This window comes from Eptatretus burgeri, chromosome 13 (genome assembly GCF_056783735.1).
Source record: "Eptatretus burgeri isolate ZD-2024b chromosome 13, Ebu_testis_v1, whole genome shotgun sequence".
Lineage (NCBI taxonomy): Eukaryota > Metazoa > Chordata > Myxini > Myxiniformes > Myxinidae > Eptatretus > Eptatretus burgeri.
In genome coordinates this window covers 8,987,193-9,009,151 of record NC_140973.1, presented here as the reverse complement: position 1 = coordinate 9,009,151, position 21,959 = coordinate 8,987,193, and the positions used below count along the sequence as shown (strand labels likewise).

The following is a 21,959-nucleotide window of genomic DNA, read 5'->3' as shown; positions in this document are numbered from 1 at the left end:
TTTTTCATTCATATTTCAAGGAGCGGAGAAGAGTTGAAATGACAAGGGTGAAACATCAACACAACAAACGGTGGATCAGGGGAGAGCAGGTGAACAAGTGATGGGGTAAATAGGAAAAGAAGAGACAGCACAACAATTAGGGATGGAGGGAAAATACAACTAACAAGAAGGGTACAAGTAAATGGACCGTGTGGGCATCTATCACTGAAAGGAGAAGAGTCCATCCTTCCACGTGCCCATCACGCTCTTTAAATACCGGGTTCCTGTTGGCATAGAATAATAAAAACTAGCCGAAACCCCGTCACAGACGGATTCCATTCATTCAACCACCCTCACCAGCTCACCCACACTCGAGGGACATGGACTGGACAGGGCGTGCTTGCCCCATCCTACTCATCCCCCGCCCCTGCCGCATTCCCCCCCGCCTTCAATTTGCTTACCCCCGCCCAAAAATTTAATTACCCAGCCCCGCCACCGCCTCTTCACTCCCCGTCCCCAGTCTCTTGATTCCCCGCCCCACTTGCCCCTGGGCCTCCGCTCCCTGTGCACCCCCTCACACTCAACCCCGCCTAATTCACCCCAGCCCCCGCCCACTCATCCCCCACCCATCTCCCGCTTTCAATTTGCTTACCCCCGCCCAAAAATTTGCTTACCTTGCCCCCCCGCCTCTTCACTCCTCGCCCCTGTCTCTTCATCGCCGCCCCCACCTCTTCACTCCCTGCCTCCGTTTCTTCATCCCCCGCCCCCGCCTCTTCACTCCTCGCCCCCGTCTCAACGAAAAGTGTTTATTCTGCTTCAGAGTTGAAAGTTGACTCTTGCCACTATGTGCTATGCACTCTTACAGGTACGAAGTCTCTTTCAGTCCAGGTCACAGTACCGAGAAAAACGTGACGCGACCGCTCGGAGGAGCACAAAATTGGTCCTTCAGTATTAATATATAGAAGATACAATGTTTCTTTTTACATTTTTGTGTGAAATTCACATTCTGAGGTAGTCAGCATGTGCAGAAGAGGGTTTTACATTGCAGACGCTATTTTCGAGGAGTGGAATTACACCTCTCAGCGGTAACGGTCTGTCGACGACAGACGTAATGACATAAGCGAATGACCGATGATGTCATGACGTCCTGACGCCTCTCAGCGGTGACGTCACATGTCGCTATGTAAACGAATGTAAAACGAAAAGTGTTTATTCTGCTTCAGAGTTGAAGTTTGACTATTGCCACTATGTGCGATGCACTCTTACAGGTACGAAGTCTCTTTCAGTCCAGGTCACATACCGAGAAAAACATGACGCGACTGCTAGGAGGAGCACAAAATTGGTCCTTCAGTATTAATATATAGATGATAGCCTTGAAAGGCGATAATCGATTTTATTAGTTGGTAATTGAATAATCAATTTACTTGGAACAAAAATTTGTGTCCGTTTAATTGTAGATAAGACTGCTTTTAAAAGCCAGTCTTTCCGGGATTGAAGGACGACGACGACGACGACGAGCTTTATGCAACAGTTCCAACAGTAACATTTAATATTTTACGACAGCAGGAACCCTTAAGAGTTTAGCAGGACACATGATGAGCACACGAACAACCACCACCACAGCCAAGCCAACAACGAGGTGTTACAAAAAGGTCCCCCCCCCCCCAACCACTACTTCTCTTGCGAGGGTGAGGAGATGACTTGCGATTTTCACCTGTGCACGTGGAATAGCGTATGTGGTTTCACCATCGACCCCCTTGCCGATGAGAGGGGGTTATTTCCCTCCTGGAGGGAATGTATATTACTAGTATAGGAAAGAGCAGAATCAGCGTGGTGAAAATAGAAGTGCAGGTGGACTCAGAGAAGAACAATAATTTGCACTCGATGGAGCGCGTACCTCTGCCAAACTGAACAGTTTACGGTTTGTATCCCACAAATAGGCTGGATTTGGATCTGGATGCGGACCTCAACCGAAACTGAATCGGCTTGTTCTTGTCACCTAACCAACTCATCCACCTAGTTTTGTCATAACTCGTCCACAACTTTTTGAAATATCATGATGGACATCGTGTTTGGCCCCATCTCTCAATGGTGAAGAATCACTAAAAGAATTTTAAAAGTTGTCGTATCCGGATCCGGATTTGGATCTTCACCAAAAATCTAATAATTTCTTCCTCGTCACACACCCAACCTGCCCACCAAATTTCATCCGAATCCGTCCACAACTTTTTGAGATATCCTGCACACAGACAAACAAACAGGGGTGAAAACATAACCTCCGTCCATCGCAGAGGTAATTAGCGAGAGTGCAAAACATCACGAGTGGAAATGGGAGCAGCATAAGATGGTGATCATTCTTACAATAGTGGGGGAAGGATTGTGACTGGACAAACTGAGGAAGGCGATACTACAGACAAGAACGGGGGAAATAAAGAAAAATAAAAAGTTTAATAAAAATCTGTGGTTGGAGGATTCGAGGAACGTGTTCTGCAGCGAGTCGTCTCCTTCAGGGCCGAACCTTGCCTTCCTTCCACCACTTCAAGTCTGGTGAGGTGAAATTGAGCAGAATAGGCTCCAAGAGAAGAACTGCACTCGACAGCAGCAAATTACAGAGACAATTATGGACCAAAAGTGATCAGCGAACGTCTTGGGTGTCTGAAAAGAAACACCAAAGTCCTGCCTTGTCGCACACTCAGATCACCAAACCATGCAACCGTAAAGTATGCACACCCCTGTAACAGGTTGACTACAGACAAATTTTACAGGTGAGGGAGGCTGTGGCTCAGTCAAACAGCCATTAAACTAGATGCAAAGTGAAATGCACGTCTCTCTGTGTGTCTCTCTCTCTCTGTGTGTCTCTCTCTCTCTCTGTGTGTGTGTGTCTCTCTCTCTCTCTGTGTGTGTGTGTCTCTCTCTCTCTCTGTGTGTGTGTGTCTCTCTCTCTCTGTGTGTGTGTGTCTCTCTCTCTCTCTGTGTGTGTGTGTCTCTCTCTCTGTGTGTGTGTGTGTCTCTCTGTCTCTCTGTCTCTCTGTCTCTCTCTGTGTCTCTCTCTGTGTCTCTCTCTGTCTCTCTCTCTCTGTGTCTCTCTGTCTCTCTCTGTCTCTCTCTGTCTCTCTCTCTGTCTCTCTCTCTGTCTCTCTCTCTGTCTCTCTCTCTGTCTCTCTCTCTGTCTCTCTCTCTGTCTCTCTCTCTGTCTCTCTCTCTGTCTCTCTCTCTGTCTCTCTCTCTGTCTCTCTCTCTGTCTCTCTCTCTGTGTCTCTCTCTCTCTCTCTCTCATGCAGCCTGTGGCTGCTGGTTGCATCATTGGTTGGCGCGCGGCTCTGCCGCTGATGCAGTGTCCCCCTTACCAGCGCACTGGTGCTCATTTTGCCAACCTCAGAAGGATGACAGGCTGAGTCAACCTCCTGGTGTATATTAATTCAGCGTCCACCGGGGCATGAACTCAGGAACCTAGGATCCCAAGCCGCCACCCTAACAACTAAGCCAACACCAGGCTTGCGTGAGACTTGTCAGCAATGAATCGATTCCAGGTGAATGATCAGCTTCCTGTCTTCTCCAGAATTCCAAAGATGCAGCTTGCATTGCAATCGTTTGACAGAGCGTACCGCTCCAACGTCATGCAGAGGGCTTTCCAGACAGGTCCTTGATGTCGACCAGAGGACCAACGACCGACTCTAGCCCCCCCTTGCCCCCCCTCAAACTAGGGATGGTACCAGAAACAACACCATCCAGGCAACATATTACCCTATTAACTGGAAGAAAATCCATCAACGAGTCAATTGCTTCTTTAGTTACACATATCACCAAGTTGGGTCACCTGAATCGAGAACGAGTTACTTCGACTTCGGTAAAACATCAAAGAACATCGTTGCTTATTAAATATCGAGCAAAAATTAATTAATTCCGGAGTGCAACACGGCAACGACGGGCCAAACGGCCTCCCTCGCTCGATGGTCGCACAGGAAGAGTACGCGACCGCGAATAATGATGACGTCATAAAAACGATGACGTCGTACAGGAGGAGTACGCGATCTCAGATTCCCGCAAACAGAATTCAAAAAAATAATACACTCGGCGTAGTCCCGCGGAGACTGTGGATCCTTTGGAATTACTACATTCGGAATATAAAAAAAAAACATTTAAATACAAGAGCTTCGGTTTCCTCAAGTCGCGTCAAATCAGTTCACATTCCCCAATCCGATTAAAACACTCCATTGTTTGGACTCGAGAGCAAAACCACCATCATCGTCGTCATCGTCGTAGTGTTCGCCTCACGATTTGGCGGGAAGCGAAGGCATCGATTCTCACAAACATGCACCAAACACCTAATGGCGTAAAGGGAGGCCTCAAGTATCAAACGTCAATAGAGACTTCACTTACGAGGTATTTTCGGGTTTTTATAACTAAATTAGGAAAAATGAATACCTAATTACTTCAGGTTTTATAATTAAATTGAGAAAAATAAATAAATACATAACTGAGGAGAATTATCGACAAGCGATAGCTTTACCTCATAAGAACCGTGGAAACGGCAAACATGGCGGATCGCGACGGCGGCGGCGTAACTCGTAACTATAGATTTAAAATAAAATTACAAATCACCTTTTGCACATCCTCTCAGGAATTACTTCAAGGGGGAGGAAAAATAATAATATTAAAATTAAAAAATAATTAAAAAAAAATACCTGCTCGCGTCGCCTATCATGTCGATATGAAACGTAACCTCCCTCGTGCGCTCGCAAGCGTTGAATCTCAACACGCATTTTGACGATGAAATGATAAACAAACTTTAATCTTTCATCGAACATGGAACCAGATTTTCGGGGACCGAATGCAATGACGAATAAATATAAGCAGTGTATAAGTTGCGAAACATTTCACTGCTGTAGGACGTATCACTCACAGCCGTTAAACCGTGGACGACTGGAAAGATTATGTGAGGTACGAGTTTGTCGCCACCGAGCGCCATCTTGGGAGGCCCACTCGTCGCAGATCCATTTCGAGTCGCGTGATAAATTCTCGGGAGATCTTGAATATTGAATGTTCATTTTGAGTTCAAAAATCAAAGTCGATGTGAACACTTTTTCTCTCACATAAAACATAACGCAACGCGGGACGCCGTGAATTATGCGCTGGGCGTAGCAACATGGCGGCGTGTGGTTGCGACACAATTGTGCCTGCAAATGAACAGCCATAATCCTTCCAAGTCTTACATTCATTTCGATGCTCGCACCACAGTCGCATGAAGTTGTTGTGTGTTACGTTCAGTTTTCGAGAACAAAGATAAGAGCTACAGCCGAGATGAAAGCAGAAGTAAGGATATTTTGAGGAAAAAATAGTCCCACAGCCAAGAGACGCGTGAGGAACTTCTTGAGGTTTTCTCTGTTGGAACAAAGAGCTCCGATGCTCCAATTATAGTTGGTGTAACAATCGATAAGATCCCGGTGAGGATGGAAGTTGATACCGGCGCTTCCAGATCAATGATGATCGAGAGGAAGTTCTCCTCCATCTCCCCTCCGAGAAAGGATCCTGCACTCCAGCTCGTATTTACTGACTTGAGAACATACACCAAGGAGGTGGTTCCTGTAAGTGGCTCAGATCACGTAACTGGAGGATATGGAAACGGCACTCATGTCCCACCACTACTGAAAGTGCGTGGAGAAGGACCAACCCTCTTCGGCCGAGATTGGTTCCGAATAATGAGACTTAATTGGAGTGACGTAAAGAGTCTCCAACTCTGATGCTGGATACGATTGTGATGAAACTGAAGAAGATACTGGTTCTTGTAACGTGTTCAATAGTCAGAGACGAAGATTCTGAAGTGGGAACAATTGGTTTATTCCCGGCCACGGGCGCAGCATCAGAACATGGGCGGGTCACGTGACTCTCCTTTAACAAGCCCCAATGCACCCATGTTTGGATGCATTATTAAATAAACTACGACTACATCCCCTCCCCCCCCCACCTTGTTTTTTAATTTTTAATTTTTACAAATCAAGGCGCTCAGGACACTCACAAACACGAGTTGATCTTCTCAGGGTTAGTGGAGGGCTGTCCTTGCTTGCCACTGCTGTGGGTTTCTCAATGGAAGGTTAAATGGTCAGAAAGGAGTTCAGGTGCATTGATGGGTGAAAAGCTTTCATGAGGAAACACCTCAGGTACAAACACAGGTGGTGTTAATACAGGAGTGGGTGACAAAGGAATTTGAGCCGGTTCAATGTTTGGCTCCCCATGATGTAACCTGAGTTGGTCAACATGTTTACACATGTATCTGTCATCACAAAACTTCACAAGAAACATCGTTTCACCAATGTTATCGATAATGATGCCAGACAACCACTTGGTTCCACATCCGGAATTCAACACGTACACAGGATCATTGATCTGGAAGTTGTGGGATACAGACGTTTGGTCGTGATGACGCTTCTGTTGATACTTGTAATTCTCGACCTGGACCGTGACGTCCAACCTGGTGAACTAATGATCACCGTGTTGTTAATCGACGACCCATCAGTAGTTTAGCAGGTGAGCAACCAGTGGTTTGGTGTGGTCTGGTGCGGTAGTTGAACAACACACGAGCTAGACGAGATTGAATGGAGCCTTGCTTGACGTGGCTTAGGCCATTCTTGATGATCTGAACAGCACGTTCAGATCATTACTGGCAGGTTTGTAGGGGCAGATGTGTAGTGCTTAATGTCATTCATTTCACAAAAGTTCTGAATCTCTGAATTCGTCAATGATGATCCATTATCTGATACAATGGAGTTTGGAATACCATGCTGTGGGAACATGGTATGTAGAGCTTCAATTGTTACAGCAGAGAATGAGGATGGCACCACAAGAGCTTCAATCCACTTAGAGTGGGCATCAACTACCACAAGGAAAAGCTTCCCTTGAAATGGACCAGCATGGTCGATGTGTAGTCTGGACCATAACTTTGATGACCATGATCACATGGCCAATGGAGACTGTGGCGGTGTCTTGGCATGGCTTGACAAGTGCAACAATGGCGTGCACTGGGCTCAATGTCACTGTCCAAACCAGGCCACCAAACGTGTGCTCGGGCAATAGCCTTCATGGTGACGATGCCTGGATGGGCATTGTGGAGTTCACTGATAACTTTCCTGCGGAGTTTGTGCGGAATTATCACTCGGCTACCTCAAAGCAGGCAGTCTGCATCAATAGAGAGCCCATCCTTCCGGATGAGGTATGGTTTCGCCCCTACTGGTAGTGATGCCCTTCTGGTAGTGATGCCCAATTACCTGACATAACACAGCATTTAATTTGTGACAAATCTGGATTGCTATTGGTCGCAGAAGTAATCTGCTTAGCAGTTACGGGCGCCTCATCGTGAATGACGTTAGCCATGAGAAGAATCATATCGCCATATTGTGGAGATTCTGAGATGGTTACGGGAATCGGCAAGTGACTCAGCGCGTGAGCACAGTGCATATCCTTACCCGGGCGGTAAACCAATGAATAGTTATAACCGGCAAGGGTCAATGCCCAACGTTGTACATGACCTGATGATGTGGGCAGAATGGCTCTGGTTTCTCCCAGGAGACGAACAATGGTTTGTGATCAAACTCAATAATAATATGCCATCCAAAGACATATTGGTGCATTTTTAAGGTGCCCCAGACACATTCTAACGCCTCTCGTTCTACTTGAGCAAAGCGACGTTGTGTGTCAGATTGGGTTCGTGATGCATACACAACAGGCTGGAGATTACCGGTTCCATTCGTTTGCAACAATGCACACCCAATGCCACATGAAGAGCTATCACAACTGAGAACAAGTTCCTTGGATGGATCATAATGGACAAGTAATGGCGAGGAGGACAGCATGGTTTTGTCGGCCTAGAACGCTCTTGTTTGGGCAGCTTCCCATTTTCAGACAATGCCTTTCCTGAGGAGATGTAGAGGCTCGACGGTTGTGCTTAGTTGAGGCAGGAAATTACCAAAGTAGGTCAACATACCTCAGAATGCACGAAGTTCTGAAATGTTTTGTGCCATTGGTGCATTCACACTTGCTCGGAGAGGGCAAAATGCCTTGACAGGAGATTTGATGACCCAGGTATTCAAGTTTATGTACCATAAAGGTACACTCCTCACGCCTTAGGCATTACCCAGCTTGTGACAGCCGATTGAGAACTTCGTTTAGGTTCTCGAGGTGTTCATGGTGTGACTTGCCAGTCACTATACTAGTATGTCTTCCTGGAATACGACTGTCTTTGGTAAAGTTTTCAATAATGTCTCCATCTTGCGATGGAAGAATGGTGCAGCAGAACGTATGCTAAATGGGCATCTGCGGTACATGTGGAGTCCTCGATGAGTGCTGAACCTTACCTCATCCGGAAGGATGGGCTCTCTTTTGATGCAGACTGCTTGCTTTGGGGTAGCTGAGTGATAATTCCACACAAACTCCCCAGGAAAATTATCAGTGAACTCCACAATGCTCATCCAGGCATAATCACCATGAAGGCTATTTATTGCCAGAGCCCATGTTTGGTGGGCTGGTGTAGACAGTGACATCGAGTCCAGAGCATGCTATTGTTGCACTTGTCAAGCCCATGCCAAGACACCACCACAGCCTCCATTGGCCATGTGGTCATGGTCATCAAAGCCATGGTCCAGAGCACACATCGACCATCTTGATCCATTTCAAGGGAAGCTTTTCTTTATCATAGTTGATGCCCACTCCAAACGGATTGAAGCTCTCATGGTGACATCCTCATCCTCTGCTGTAACATGAATGGCATTAAGCACTGCACATCTGCCCTCTACAAACCCGCCAGTAATGGTCAAGCCGAACGTGCTGTTCAGATCAAGAATGGTCGAAGCAGCGTCAAGGAAGGCTCCATTCAATCTCGTCTCGCTCGTGTGTTGCTGAACTACCGCACCAGACCCCATCAAACCATCGGTTGCTCACCTGCCAAGCTTCTGATGGGTCATGAATTAACAACATGATTATCATTAGTGCACCCGGACGTAACGGTCCATGTTGAGAATAACAAGTATCAACAGAAACGTCTGCATCCCACAACTTCCAGATCGATGATCCTGTGTACGTGTTGAACTTGGGATGTGGAACCAAGTGGTTGTCTGGCATCATTATCGATAACATTGGTGAAATGATGTTTCTTGTGAACTTGTGTGATTGTAGTTACATGAGTAAACACGTTGACCAACTCAGGTTACGTAATGGTGAGCCAAACAATGAGCCAGCTCAAGTGCCTTTGTCACCCACTCCTGTATCAACACCATCTGTGTTTGTACCTGAGGTGTTTCCTCATGAAAGCTTTTCACCCATCAATGCACCTGAACTCCTTCCCGACCATGTAGCCCTTCTTGAGAAACCCACAGCAGTCGCAAGCAAGGCCAGCCCTCCACTAGCCGTGAGAAGATCAACTCGCGTCTCTGAGCCTCCTGAGCACCTTGATTAGTAAAAATGAAAAATAAATAGATAAATAATTTTTTAAAAGGGTGGGGGAGATGTATTAGTTGTGATAACCATGCCCAGGTGCACCCATGTATGCATGCATTAAGGAGAGTCATGTGACCCGCCCATGTTCCGGTGCTCTGTTGTGTTGTGCACGTATCCGAATTAAACCTGTTGTTCCCACTTCAGTCTTAGACCCTATCGATTGAATACATAACACAAAGTAATACATCCAAGGATATGTTGTTACCAGGTAGCAAGATAGCGCTTGCCAAGCCAGCAGAGTACCTTATCAACGGTTTTGAATGGAGTGCTTTAGCTACTTGGCGAGCGCTCTATAAGAAACTTGGTGACTGAACACACTTTAGAGAAAAGTGACCAGAAAAATTGATTCATGAAAAGTTTTAAGACCTAAAATGACAAAGAAACAAATATTCCAGTTTATAGCACAATTAATATCCAAGGATGTGGAAACTTGGTGCCGGTTTTCTGACGGTCATGACACAACTACTGCGACATGGTGCAGATTTTATTTATTTACCCCATCAAAGCAGATTTCCAGTTACAAAACGAGCAATATTTCTTTGCAATTAATTTTAAAAAACCAATTCTTATTGATAAATGTAGATATATCGATTTTACATATTGCGAATTATTTGCTATAAAAGGTACAATGCAACGTAGTCAGGTACATATGACGAAAACACCATTTACTCATGGATTGAATGGCTTCATTAAAAAAAAAAAAACGTTTACAGAATTTACTTTGTACCCATTATGTTTATTGCCCCCCCCAACCTCCTCTATTCTCATTCCCATGCCTCCAGCAAATTTAAGTTGATGAACTGTTAGAATGACTAGGGATACAGATGGAGCGCAGGCATGATGGGTCAAATGGCCTCCTGTGTCCAACATCCTTGTGGACTGAACCAGACTCCATGGCGTAATGGTCTGCTCTGAATGTGGGAGGTTGGCGGTTCGAATCCGGGCCAAGTCATACCAAAGACTTAACAAATGATATGTGCTGCTTTCCTTGCTGATGCTCCAATCTCAACATAAACAAACAAGCTCAAATGAGCGAAGATCCTCGTCCTCTTAATGATGTCATAAAAACGAATATGACGTCATTGTGATGTATCAGGTTTGCGATAAATTATCTGTGCTAATGCCCGGCTTGATTCCAAACAAAATTCAAACAGCTTGCCTAATTTCAGAGATAATGGTGTAGGCGATTTCCATTAGCTGCGATATTATGACATCAACTTTTTTTCTAGGAAGAATTTCCAAAATCGGAGATGGTTACTGCCTGTGCGCGTGCTTTCTGCATATACATGGCAAGTTTCATGAAGATCCGATGAAAACTCTGGGTTGTGAAACAAAAAAAAGTCAAAAATAGGAATGACGTCATAAAAATTGATATGACGTCATAGTGATGTATCATATGTGCGGTAATTCATCTCTGCTAATGCCCTGTTCGATTCCCGCAAACAGAATTCAAAAAGCTTGCCGAGTTGGAGATAATTTTTTTTAGGCGATTTTCATTAGCGGAGATATTTTGACGTCATAACTTTTTTTCTCAGAGAAATTTTCAAAATCGGAGATGGTTACTGTCTGCGCAGGGTATTTTTACATATATATGCCAAGTTTCAGGAAGTTTCGATGAAAACTGTAGGCTGTGAAACAAAAAAGGCCGCAAGAAGAAGATGAAGAACAACAACGTGAGTAAGACTTAGAGATCCTCCACGAGGATCTAAAAACAGGATAGAGCATGGACAAACCTAAACACACAACCATTGTGCAAGCTTGGTGTGGAGAATGGCCTCCACCATGGAAAGGTTCCTTGAAAGCGAACTAATATTTACTCACCTCCCTTTAAACATTAGTAAAAAGGTGACCGTTTTAATTTATTGGGAGTTCACAATGAAGCACATTCTGATTAGGTAGATGATGAGCAGTGGATGTATCTGCACTGACTACTACTTCAATGGTCCGATGTATTTCCCACCTTATGGTGTCAGTCTAAGAAAGCCTTTGGCCTGTGTTCTACGAACTGGCTGCCATACTGTAGAGTTTGCGATTTGTTCTCGGTACCAGTGATCACACACACACACACACACACGCTTTTGAAGCAACTTGCCGATGCGAGCAGAGGACATGCCATTTAACATTCATCCAAAGGACACACACTTTGTGATGCAGCACCCCCACCCAGGAAACACCAATCCGACAGTCGAAAGTGGGAACGGGAATCGAACATAGACGAGACTTGAAGGAAAAAAAAAAAAAAAAAAAAAAAAAGGGTACGTGTGACGCCTCCACACCATGCTGTCAGACTCGATTCAAATACTCAAAGCACAATTGTCTCCATTTTTATTCAAACGATTGTTTAAATACCTCTATGGAACACCAGCATCATGAAAAATCGATTATGGTGGTGTGGTGATATTAACAATTGAAGTACACACAATGGAGGCAAAACGATTTTCACCTTTTTCAAAAAAACTGACATGAAAGCACGACCTCACCAACAGGAAAAAAAAAAAAGAAAAAAAAAAGATAATAATAACAAAGAAACCTGCACCATTGTCTAGAAACTACAGAAAAAGGACTAACTTGTGCTGAGTTGTCATGGATTTACATTTTTGAATTATTAATGTCAGCAAAAGAAGAGGACATGCGATCTTCCATCGTGGGCAGAATTTGATACAATCCAGGTCCTTGGGATTTAGGTAAACCAGAAGCAAACCTGCACATATGGAGATCACTGCTGCCTTCATCCTCAATACAAGGACATCAGTGTACAAAATGGCACGAAAAGCACATCCAGGGAAAATCTTATTTTCATCCATCCATCCATTGGGACCATACTCTGTGCAGAGTTGGTGCTGATTAAGCACTCTCGGCTATTGGGCACAATCCTGGATGAGTCTCCACTCCAACACAGGATACCAGCAAGCTGGTACTCATTTTGCCGACCTCGGAAGGATGACAAGCAGTCAACCCCACGAGGTATTAATTCAACAGCCAAGTGGGATTTGAACTCGGGATCCGAGGATCCCAACCCCACCACCCTAACCATTGAGCCAACACCAGGCATATTTATTTTAATAAATACAGAGATACCTCCTCCAATCCACCCCTAGCACAAAAAATAAAAAAATATTAAATTGGATTGTCTCAACTCAACAAAAAAATTGAATTGTCTCAACTCGACAAGGTCATTTCCATCAGAAAACCTAAATCTGCATCGCAAGCATGCCACCAGTAACGGGATTCCGGTCTCAAAGTGGAATTCCATGATCAGATTAAAACAAAAACAATACGGCGAGATCTCAAAATGCAGATAGGCTTCCCCTTTGGGACACGTCCTCAATGGAACCTTTGTAAGAGTACAATGACATCACACATAATGTTTCGTTGGGGGATTTTTCAGGTCAAAGCAAAACTTCCACCACCATCTTTTCTTTTGTTCGTTCCAGTGAACGTACAAGGCGTTTCAAGGTAACAGTGCACCAAACTTAATACTTACGTGTCGTGTGTTTGTTAAACTTAAAAATTGTAATGTCTGCTCGTTTTACTTTGCACGCATCGTTGTCTCGCTCAAGTGAGATACCCGCTGGCTGATCATAAATACTTTTGACAATCAATACTTTTCTCTGAAAGACATCTTTTTTGAACGAGAGGTGCTAAGTTTCGACTGCACTGTTTCTTTTGAAACGCACTGTGTTACCCAACTATCCGTTGACATTTTATAAATGCAAAAACATGCCGAATGTAAACGTGTGTGCACACCAAACTGCATTTCAACAGCTAGAACTCCCTCACTACGTTTTCAACAATCACCAGCAAATCCAAAGAGGTGGAAATTAAGGGTGGGCCAAAATGGACGATCATATAAAATGAGACTTGTATATTAGTTATGCTTTCTTACATATAATAAATAAATGAAAATAAATCTCACACATAACTCCGCTCAAAGATGTGCCTCAATTTCGAAAATCGCCGTTGAGAGGCTGTCGGCCCGAGCGAAGTGTCGTGATAATGTTCACCGACGAGGGATCTTTTTGCACGGCTCCTGCTTCGCACAGTGGGCTGCAGAGCAGAGTCCGTGCAGAGGCTGTGTGGCACTGACAATCAAAATGGCTTCAGAAACGGGAAACCAGACACGCTCGATTCAGGATAGCATCAGAAAACAAGTTGGGCAACCAAGGCATCCAAAATGTGTTGAAACAATGTGAATAACCATCAACATGTAAACTACAAGCAAAAACTAGAAGGGTACTCGGTAGAGCGCGTACCTCCGCCACGTAATGCCTGATCCACGAGAACATATCGGGCCCATTACATTTTTGATATATCTTGCGATACAGTACTATATCGTTTTTGGCCCAATCTCTCAATGGTGAAGAATCACTTAAAAAAATTAAACAATTCTCGTATCCAGATCCGGATTCAGATCTTCACCAAAATGGAATCAATTCGTCCTTGTCACACACCCATGTCCACCAAGTTTCATACAAATCAGTCACCAACTTTTTGAGATATTACACACACAGATATATATTAGTTTAGCCCTATCTCTTAATGGTGAAGAATCACTTTTTAAATATCAGATCCAAATCCAGATCTTCACCAAAATTGAATCAATTCTTCCTCGTCACACACCCAACGTGTCCACCAAGTTTCGTCCGAATCCATCCACTTTTTGAGATATCCTGCACACAAACAAACACATACAAAGAAAGGGGTGAAAACATAACCTCCTTCACCTTCAGTGGCAGAGTTAACATGCCATTGAATGCGGTGAAAAATGCAGCACCATTGTTGTGGTGTCACTGGTACCAAAAGTCCCCTGGGACACGATCATTTCCCCCTCCCCCCCCCCCCCCCCCGAGCTCAGTGGGTGTTTCTCCAACAGTCCTGTGTTGCTTCTCCTTTATTTAGCAGCTCCACTACGAGCCTTAGATCTTGTACAAATAAATAAATAAAAGGTCTAGGCTGATGGAGTAGCTGAATAACAGACAAGGGGCAGAGGTTTCACAAACTACCAAAGTGTGTGCAGTATGGACATACACGAGATGGAGAACACAAAAACGAGTCACAATGACCCAGAGAGGAACAGAATGGGAAAGACTCGGCGTGTGTAGAAGAGAACGTGAATGTGCATGGGTGAGCGCATTTTGGTAGAAAAAGTTTCACAAATTAACAATAAAGTTAAATAGAAAGCCTGCATGATGATCGATATCATATAACAGGTATCATTCACCAAAAATATCACCATACTTCAATACTTTAATCGCATCATGACACACCGACTTGGTTCCCATCAGGTAGGTCTGTAATCCCATACAGATCAAACGAGGGATATTTCACGTCAGTTAAAAATCAGAAGCCGACAATTCACATTTCCATGTTTAACAATGTGGGAAAATTTAAAGAACAGCAAGAGCTGAATTTTTGAGAGGACATTTTAGTTTTAGCAAACGTTTCATTGCAGCCATCAAAATACTTTGTAATGTGAAGGATAAGCAGATCAATTGCACACTTGTGGCAGTAGCAGGATGTGCAACCTCTTGAAGATTAAAAAGGATCGCTCATTGATATGCAGTGTCGCCACGACGTCGACAGCCTCTTGGTGGCGATTACCAAAGTACCAAATCCGAATGGAGGTACTGTAATTTGTATTTTCTTTTTTTTTTAACAGAAAAGAAAGCATAACGATAATAATTATACATATACTGTACATACATAATATAAATAATTTAACCACTCGTCCATTTTGACTCGGTACGTGTCATTCAATCCATTTCAAATAATTGGGATTCGTTAATAACCGATTGAAAACGTAGAGGTTTTTCCTGGTTGTGAAAACAGTTTGACACACAGCGGTTGACACATTCAACATATTTATACAAACAAATGAAAATCTCAACATTCACACAGCTGTTAATTGAATTGTCGAAATTGCAGTTCAGAGTTTGTTTGGTTCCCCCCCCCTCCCCCCAAGTTCTTGCGTGCACTTGTACTTTTGGCAGAACAGGCGACCAACCCACCAAAAATAACTTTTCCCTGAAGGTGGATCATAAGATGAGGACAGCAGAGTTATTTAAACAAAAATCTGATAATTAACAATGCTTTTGGTAGAAGACCCTCTGTCACCCCCCCCCCCCCACTCCCAACCACACCTGACATCCTAAGTTATACCACAAATACCAAATAAGGATTACAGTTTTGTAAAACATTCAATAACCAGGGATGACAAATATCCTTACAATTCTCAACCAACCAGGAATGGTGTCAGTGAAGGAGGGGAGGGGGAGGGGGTGGGGGCATTCATAAAATTGCAAGAACCAGTCTTGCAAGAATTCTCCTTCAGGTTCACCTTGCTCAGCAACGGTGCTCGATCGAAGAATTTATTCCACACAAATAAATGCTGATTCTGCAAGAATTTTTCCATCGATCGGGCATTAAGCCAGAAGACAAACAAAAAAAGAAAAGTCGTATCGTTGACCAAGTGATGTCTTGTGTTGACAATAGGAACGGGCGTATTAAAGAAGCCGAGATTCACAAGTCCATGTCATCGAGTTCTGTTGCAACACCTTGACTGGTGTCCTGATGATCCCACACAAACCGGTACGATTCCTCGAGCTGCGATTGTCTTTCCTCTTCTTTGGAGGCTTCTTCGGATTTCCCGATCTATAACAGCATTGCAAGCCAGGCAGTCCAATTAAGGCAATAATGTGCACAATTAAAATTCTAGACATATTTTCACACAGGTTTCAAAAAGTGATTGTTGACTGTATGTGGAAGCCACAAGCTTGTTTGCAGATAAACAAAGTCCGAGTCAGTAGGAATCCGCAATTCATTCCCAGCGGTGCTCCAGCTGAGTTCAACTTACACATCAAGCAAACACAATGCATGAGGTTGCTCATTAGCATGAAGTATTTTCCAATTTGTTACAATAGCAAGGGGGTGTGAGCGGGAAATCCGATATACACATATTACGGATCTGGCCAAAGGAGGTAAATGAGGCATCGTTGAGAATAGTTATTTCATCGTACATGTTTAGCAGAGGTACTGTATGTTGAAATTGCTGTAATTGGAGAGATAGTGTCGAGTAGGACGTGTTCAGAATCTCTTGTCCTCCGCCTGCTCAAGTGTTTGTGTCAAAGCCCCGTCTTTTCCTCCCTTCATACATTCACCAATGTTCATCTGTCATCATTGTGATTTTTCCATCCTGCAGCAACTGGAGGGCCACGCAGCTCAAGTGGGAGAAGGGCACGGAGGGCCACGTAGCTCACGCCACGCACAGGGGGTATAAAAACATAGAAGAGATCATGCAATCCTTTCGGTGGTTATGCTCTTCTTCCTCTGCTCCCCATTCCCTTTTGTAATTTTGTAATACATTCCCTGTTTTCATGAAACATTGTGGTCATCAAAGAGCAGGCTCTCCAGTGCATCGAGAATTGGGGCTTAACTTGTTAATGGGAAATTTGGGTTCACACATTTTGTGCTCATGAAAAGCAAATCAATTACCTGATGGCTTGCTTAGCCAATCAGAGAAATTTGTCACAGTCGTGTATCTGAGATGCTGATTTGCAACAAATTACCTGGGTGGACGTGGAAACCTTCTCATCCCCTTCCCACCCAGCAGCACAGCGGTCTTAAAAGCCAGTGACCGTTGTGTGTGTGTGTATGTGTATATATGTGTGTGTGTATGTGTGTGTGTATGTGTGTGTGTATGTGTGTGTGTATGTGTGTGTGTATGTGTGTGTGTATGTGTGTGTGTATGTGTGTGTGTATGTGTGTGTGTGTGTGTGTGTGTGTGTGTGTGTGTGTGTGTATGTGTGTGTGTATGTGTGTGTGTATGTGTGTGTGTGTGTGTGTGTGTGTGTGTATGTGTGTATGTGTGTATGTGTGTGTATGTGTGTGTGTGTGTGTATGTATGTGTGTGTATGTGTGTGTGTGTGTGTATGTGTGTGTATGTGTGTGTATGTGTGTATGTGTGTGTATGTGTGTGTGTATGTGTGTGTATGTGTGTGTGTATGTGTGTGTATGCGTGCGTGCGTATATATATATATATATATATATATATATATATATATATATATATATATATATATATATATATATATATATATATATATATATATATATATATATATATATATATATATATATATATATATATATATATATATATATATATATATATATATATATATATATATATATACACATACATAAAGTGGGGAGAACAAGTATTTGATAGATTGCCGATTTTGCAGGTTTTCCCACTTACAAATCACGGAGAGGTCTGTAATTTTTATCATAGGTACACTCCAACTGTGAAAGACGGAATCCAAAACAAAAATCCTGGAAATCACATTGTATGATTTTTAAATAATTAATTTGCATTTTATTGCATGAAATAAGTATTTGATCACCGACCAACCAGTAAGAATTCCGGCTCTCACAGACCTGTTAGTTTTGTCTTTAAGAAGCCCTCCCATTCTCCACTCATTACCTGTATTAACTGCACCTGTTTGAACTTATCTGCATAAAAGACAGCTGTCCACACTCAATCAATCAGACTCCAACCTCTCCACAATGGGCAAGACCAAGAGCTGTCTAAGGACATCAGGGACAAAATTGTAGACTTGCACAAGGCTGGGGTGGGCTACAGGACAATAGGCAAGCAGCTTGGTGAGAAGGCAACAACTGTTGGCGCAATTATTAGAAAATGGAAGAAGTTCAAGATAACAGTCAATCTCCCTCGATCTGGGGCTCCATGCAAGATCTCACCTCGTGGAGCATTAATGATCATGAGAAAGGTGAGGGATCAGCCCAGAACTACACGGCAGGACCTGGTCAATGACCTGAAGAGAGCTGGGACCACAGCATCAAAGAAAATCATAAGTAACACACTACGCCGTCATGGATTAAAATCCTGCAGCGCACGCAAGGTCCCTCTGCTCAAGCCAGCACATGTCCAGGCCCGTCTGAAGTTTGCCAATGACCATCTGGATGATCCAGAGGAGGAATGGGAGAGGGTCATGTGGTCTGATGAGACCAAAATAGAGCTTTTTGGTTTAAACTCCGCCCGCCGTGTTTGGAAGAAGAAGGATGAGTACAACCCCAAGAACACCATCCCAACCGTGAAGCATGGAGGTGGAAACATCATTCTTTGGGGATGCTTTTCTGCAAAGGGGACAGGACGACTGCACCGTATTGAGGGGAGGATGGATGGGGCCATGTATCGCGAGATCTTGGCCAACAACCTCCTTCCCTCAACAAGAGCATTGAAGATGGGGCGTGGCTGGGTCTTCCAGCATGACAATGACCCGAAACACACAGCCAGGGCAACTAAGGAGTGGCTCCGTAAGAAGCATCTCAAGGTCCTGGAGTGGCCTAGCCAGTCTCCAGACCTGAACCCAATAGAAAATCTTTGGAGGGAGCCGAAAGTCTGTGTTGCCCAGCGACAGCCCCGAAACCTGAAGGATCTGGAGAAGATCTGTATGGAGGAGTGGGCCAAAATCCCTGCTGCAGTCTGTGCAAAACCTGGTTAAGAACTACAGGAAACGTCTGATCTCTGTAATTGCAAACAAAGGTTTCTGTACCAAATATTAAGTTCTGTTTTTCTGATGTATCAAATACTTATTTCATGCAATAAAATGCAAATTATTTAAAAATCATACAACATGATTTTCAGGATTTTTGTTTTAGATTCCGTCTTTCACAGTTGAAGTGTACCTATGATAAAAATTGCAGACCTCTACGTGCTTTGTAAGTGGGAAAACCTGCAAATTCGGCAGTGTATCAAATACTTGTTCTCCCCACTGTATACATGTGTAAATATACATATAGATATATACATACACTTCTTATGGTCGCTGAACTTCAAAACCAAGGCACCGCTGGGCTGTTAAGAGATTAGAGGTCCTCGCATCCAAACAGATAATTTAGGTGCAAAGCGGCGTCTCCGACATATGACCGCAGCAAATTTGCCAACAGGAACAGCTGAGTGGAGCTTTGTTTACAAATCGCTAATGGATGCCCTTGTTCCCTATGTTTGTGCTTGCCTGGCCAGAGGGAGAACCACCAGGGCAGCATGGAATGCCAGTGGGAGCACCCAGAGACCTCGAGATGCTGACAGCTCTCAACGCTAGCGTGGCAGCAATCAACTTTGATGGATGAATAATAAAATGTAACCCACGTGACCACAATTCAATGGCTTAACAAATAGGGCCTTACATATCCAATGAGCATGACAAGACAGATAGAAAAGAGGTGACAAGACAAAGAAACCTGTCTGCCATGAACCTTTCTAGCACATGGTCTTGTTCCTGTGCACAGCATTCTGGTCATTCCTGCTGCGTTCCAGTATGGAGTCTTTCCTCTTCCCGAGTCACTACCGGCACATGGAACACCACTAAGGTAGTGAGAATGAGGCAGAGAGAGAGGGGGAGAGAGAGGCAGAGAGAGGCGGGGAGAGAGAGGCAGAGAGAGAGAGGGGGGGGATGAGAGAGAGAGAGAGGGGGGGGATGAGAGAGAGAGAGAGAGAGGGGGGATGAGAGAGAGAGAGAGAGGGGGGATGAGAGAGAGAGAGAGGGGGATGAGAGAGAGAGAGAGAGGGGGGATGAGAGAGAGAGAGAGGGGGGGATGAGAGAGAGAGAGAGGGGGGATGAGAGAGAGAGAGGGGGGATGAGAGAGAGAGAGGGGGGATGAGAGAGAGAGAGGGGGGGATGAGAGAGAGAGAGAGGGGGGATGAGAGAGAGAGAGGGGGGGATGAGAGAGAGAGAGGGGGGATGAGAGAGAGAGAGGGGGGGATGAGAGAGAGAGAGAGGGGGATGAGAGAGAGAGAGGGGGGGATGAGAGAGAGAGAGAGGGGATGAGAGAGAGAGAGAGGGGGGATGAGAGAGAGAGAGAGGGGGATGAGAGAGAGAGAGGGGGGATGAGAGAGAGAGAGGGGGGATGAGAGAGAGAGAGGGGGGATGAGAGAGAGAGAGGGGGATGAGAGAGAGAGAGGGGGGATGAGAGAGAGAGAGGGGGGATGAGAGAGAGAGAGGGGGGATGAGAGAGAGAGAGGGGGGGATGAGAGAGAGAGAGGGGGGGATGAGAGAGAGAGAGAGGGGGGATGAGAGAGAGAGAGGGGGGGATGAGAGAGAGAGGGGGGATGAGAGAGAGAGAGGGGGATGAGAGAGAGAGAGGGGGGATGAGAGAGAGAGAGGGGGGATGAGAGAGAGAGAGGGGGATGAGAGAGAGAGAGAGAGAGAGAGAGAGAGAGAGAGAGAGAGAGAGGGGGGATGAGAGAGAGAGAGGGGGATGAGAGAGAGAGAGAGGGGGGATGAGAGAGAGAGAGGGGGATGAGAGAGAGAGAGGGGGGGATGAGAGAGAGAGAGGGGGGATGAGAGAGAGAGAGGGGGGATGAGAGAGAGAGGGGGGGATGAGAGAGAGAGGGGGGGATGAGAGAGAGAGAGGGGGGATGAGAGAGAGAGGGGGGATGAGAGAGAGAGAGGGGGATGAGAGAGAGAGAGGGGGGGATGAGAGAGAGAGAGGGGGGATGAGAGAGAGAGAGGGGGATGAGAGAGAGAGAGGGGGATGAGAGAGAGAGAGGGGGATGAGAGAGAGAGAGGGGGGATGAGAGAGAGAGAGGGGGGATGAGAGAGAGAGAGGGGGGGATGAGAGAGAGAGAGAGGGGGGATGAGAGAGAGAGAGGGGGGATGAGAGAGAGAGAGAGAGAGAGAGAGGGGGGGATGAGAGAGAGAGAGAGAGGGGGGATGAGAGAGAGAGAGAGAGGGGGATGAGAGAGAGAGAGAGAGGGGGGATGAGAGAGAGAGAGAGAGAGGGGGGGATGAGAGAGAGAGAGAGAGGGGGGGATGAGAGAGAGAGAGAGAGAGGGGGGATGAGAGAGAGAGAGAGGGGAGATGAGAGAGAGAGAGGGGGAGATGAGAGAGAGAGAGAGGGGGATGAGAGAGAGAGAGAGAGGGGGGATGAGAGAGAGAGAGAGAGGGGGGGATGAGAGAGAGAGAGAGAGGGGGGATGAGAGAGAGAGAGGGGGATGAGAGAGAGAGAGAGAGGGGGGTTGAGAGAGAGAGGGGGGGGATGAGAGAGAGAGAGGGGGGGATGAGAGAGAGAGAGGGGGGGATGAGAGAGATAGAGATAGAGATAGAGATAGAGATAGAGAGAGAGACGAGCGCAACAAGCTTGGGGTTTTTATAACCCTGTTGTGGGGAAGGGCCACGGATCACTTCATGACATGTGGTTATTGTCTGGGCAGGGGGTGGGCAGGTGGAACTCCCACCTACCACGCAGCACAACTTCTACCCCTAATTCAGCTGTGTGTCCCTATAAAGACCTTCTCCCACTTGGAGTTATATGCCCTTTTCACACCGGAGCCACGTGGACTTCTGGTTGCTGTTGGATGGAAGTTTACACCGAAAGACAGATCACAACAGACAAGGTTCAAGGATGGAGGAAGGCTGGGGGGAGGATGGATAATTTTGTGATGGCTTCAAAATGTGCTGTCACCTTTAAAT

At 45.2% G+C, this 21,959-nt stretch overlaps 2 protein-coding genes across 4 annotated transcripts in view; both read right to left on the bottom strand.

The window, feature by feature from the left end:
• LOC147013794 (peptidyl-prolyl cis-trans isomerase G-like) overlaps positions 1 to 14,255 on the bottom strand; it is a 70,386-nt gene extending 56,131 nt beyond the window's left edge. Inside the window, exon 1 of one of the 3 annotated variants that reach the window (XM_085851019.1) lies at positions 13,382 to 14,255. In XM_085851019.1, the coding sequence (XP_085707145.1) occupies positions 13,382 to 13,385 (4 nt within the window). In that variant the 5' untranslated portion in view covers positions 13,386 to 14,255. Of the gene's footprint in view, positions 1 to 4,489; positions 4,568 to 4,664; positions 4,684 to 13,381 lie in introns of those variants that run through there. The other 2 variants (XM_085851021.1, XM_085851020.1) reach the window with 2 other exon arrangements.
• Positions 14,256 to 14,692: 437 nt separating this feature from the next.
• OS9 (OS9 endoplasmic reticulum lectin) overlaps positions 14,693 to 21,959 on the bottom strand; it is a 28,802-nt gene continuing 21,535 nt past the window's right edge. Inside the window, exon 12 of the mRNA XM_085851022.1 lies at positions 14,693 to 16,116. Within this exon, the coding sequence (XP_085707148.1) occupies positions 15,985 to 16,116 (132 nt within the window). The 3' untranslated portion in view covers positions 14,693 to 15,984. The remainder of the gene's footprint in view (positions 16,117 to 21,959) is intronic.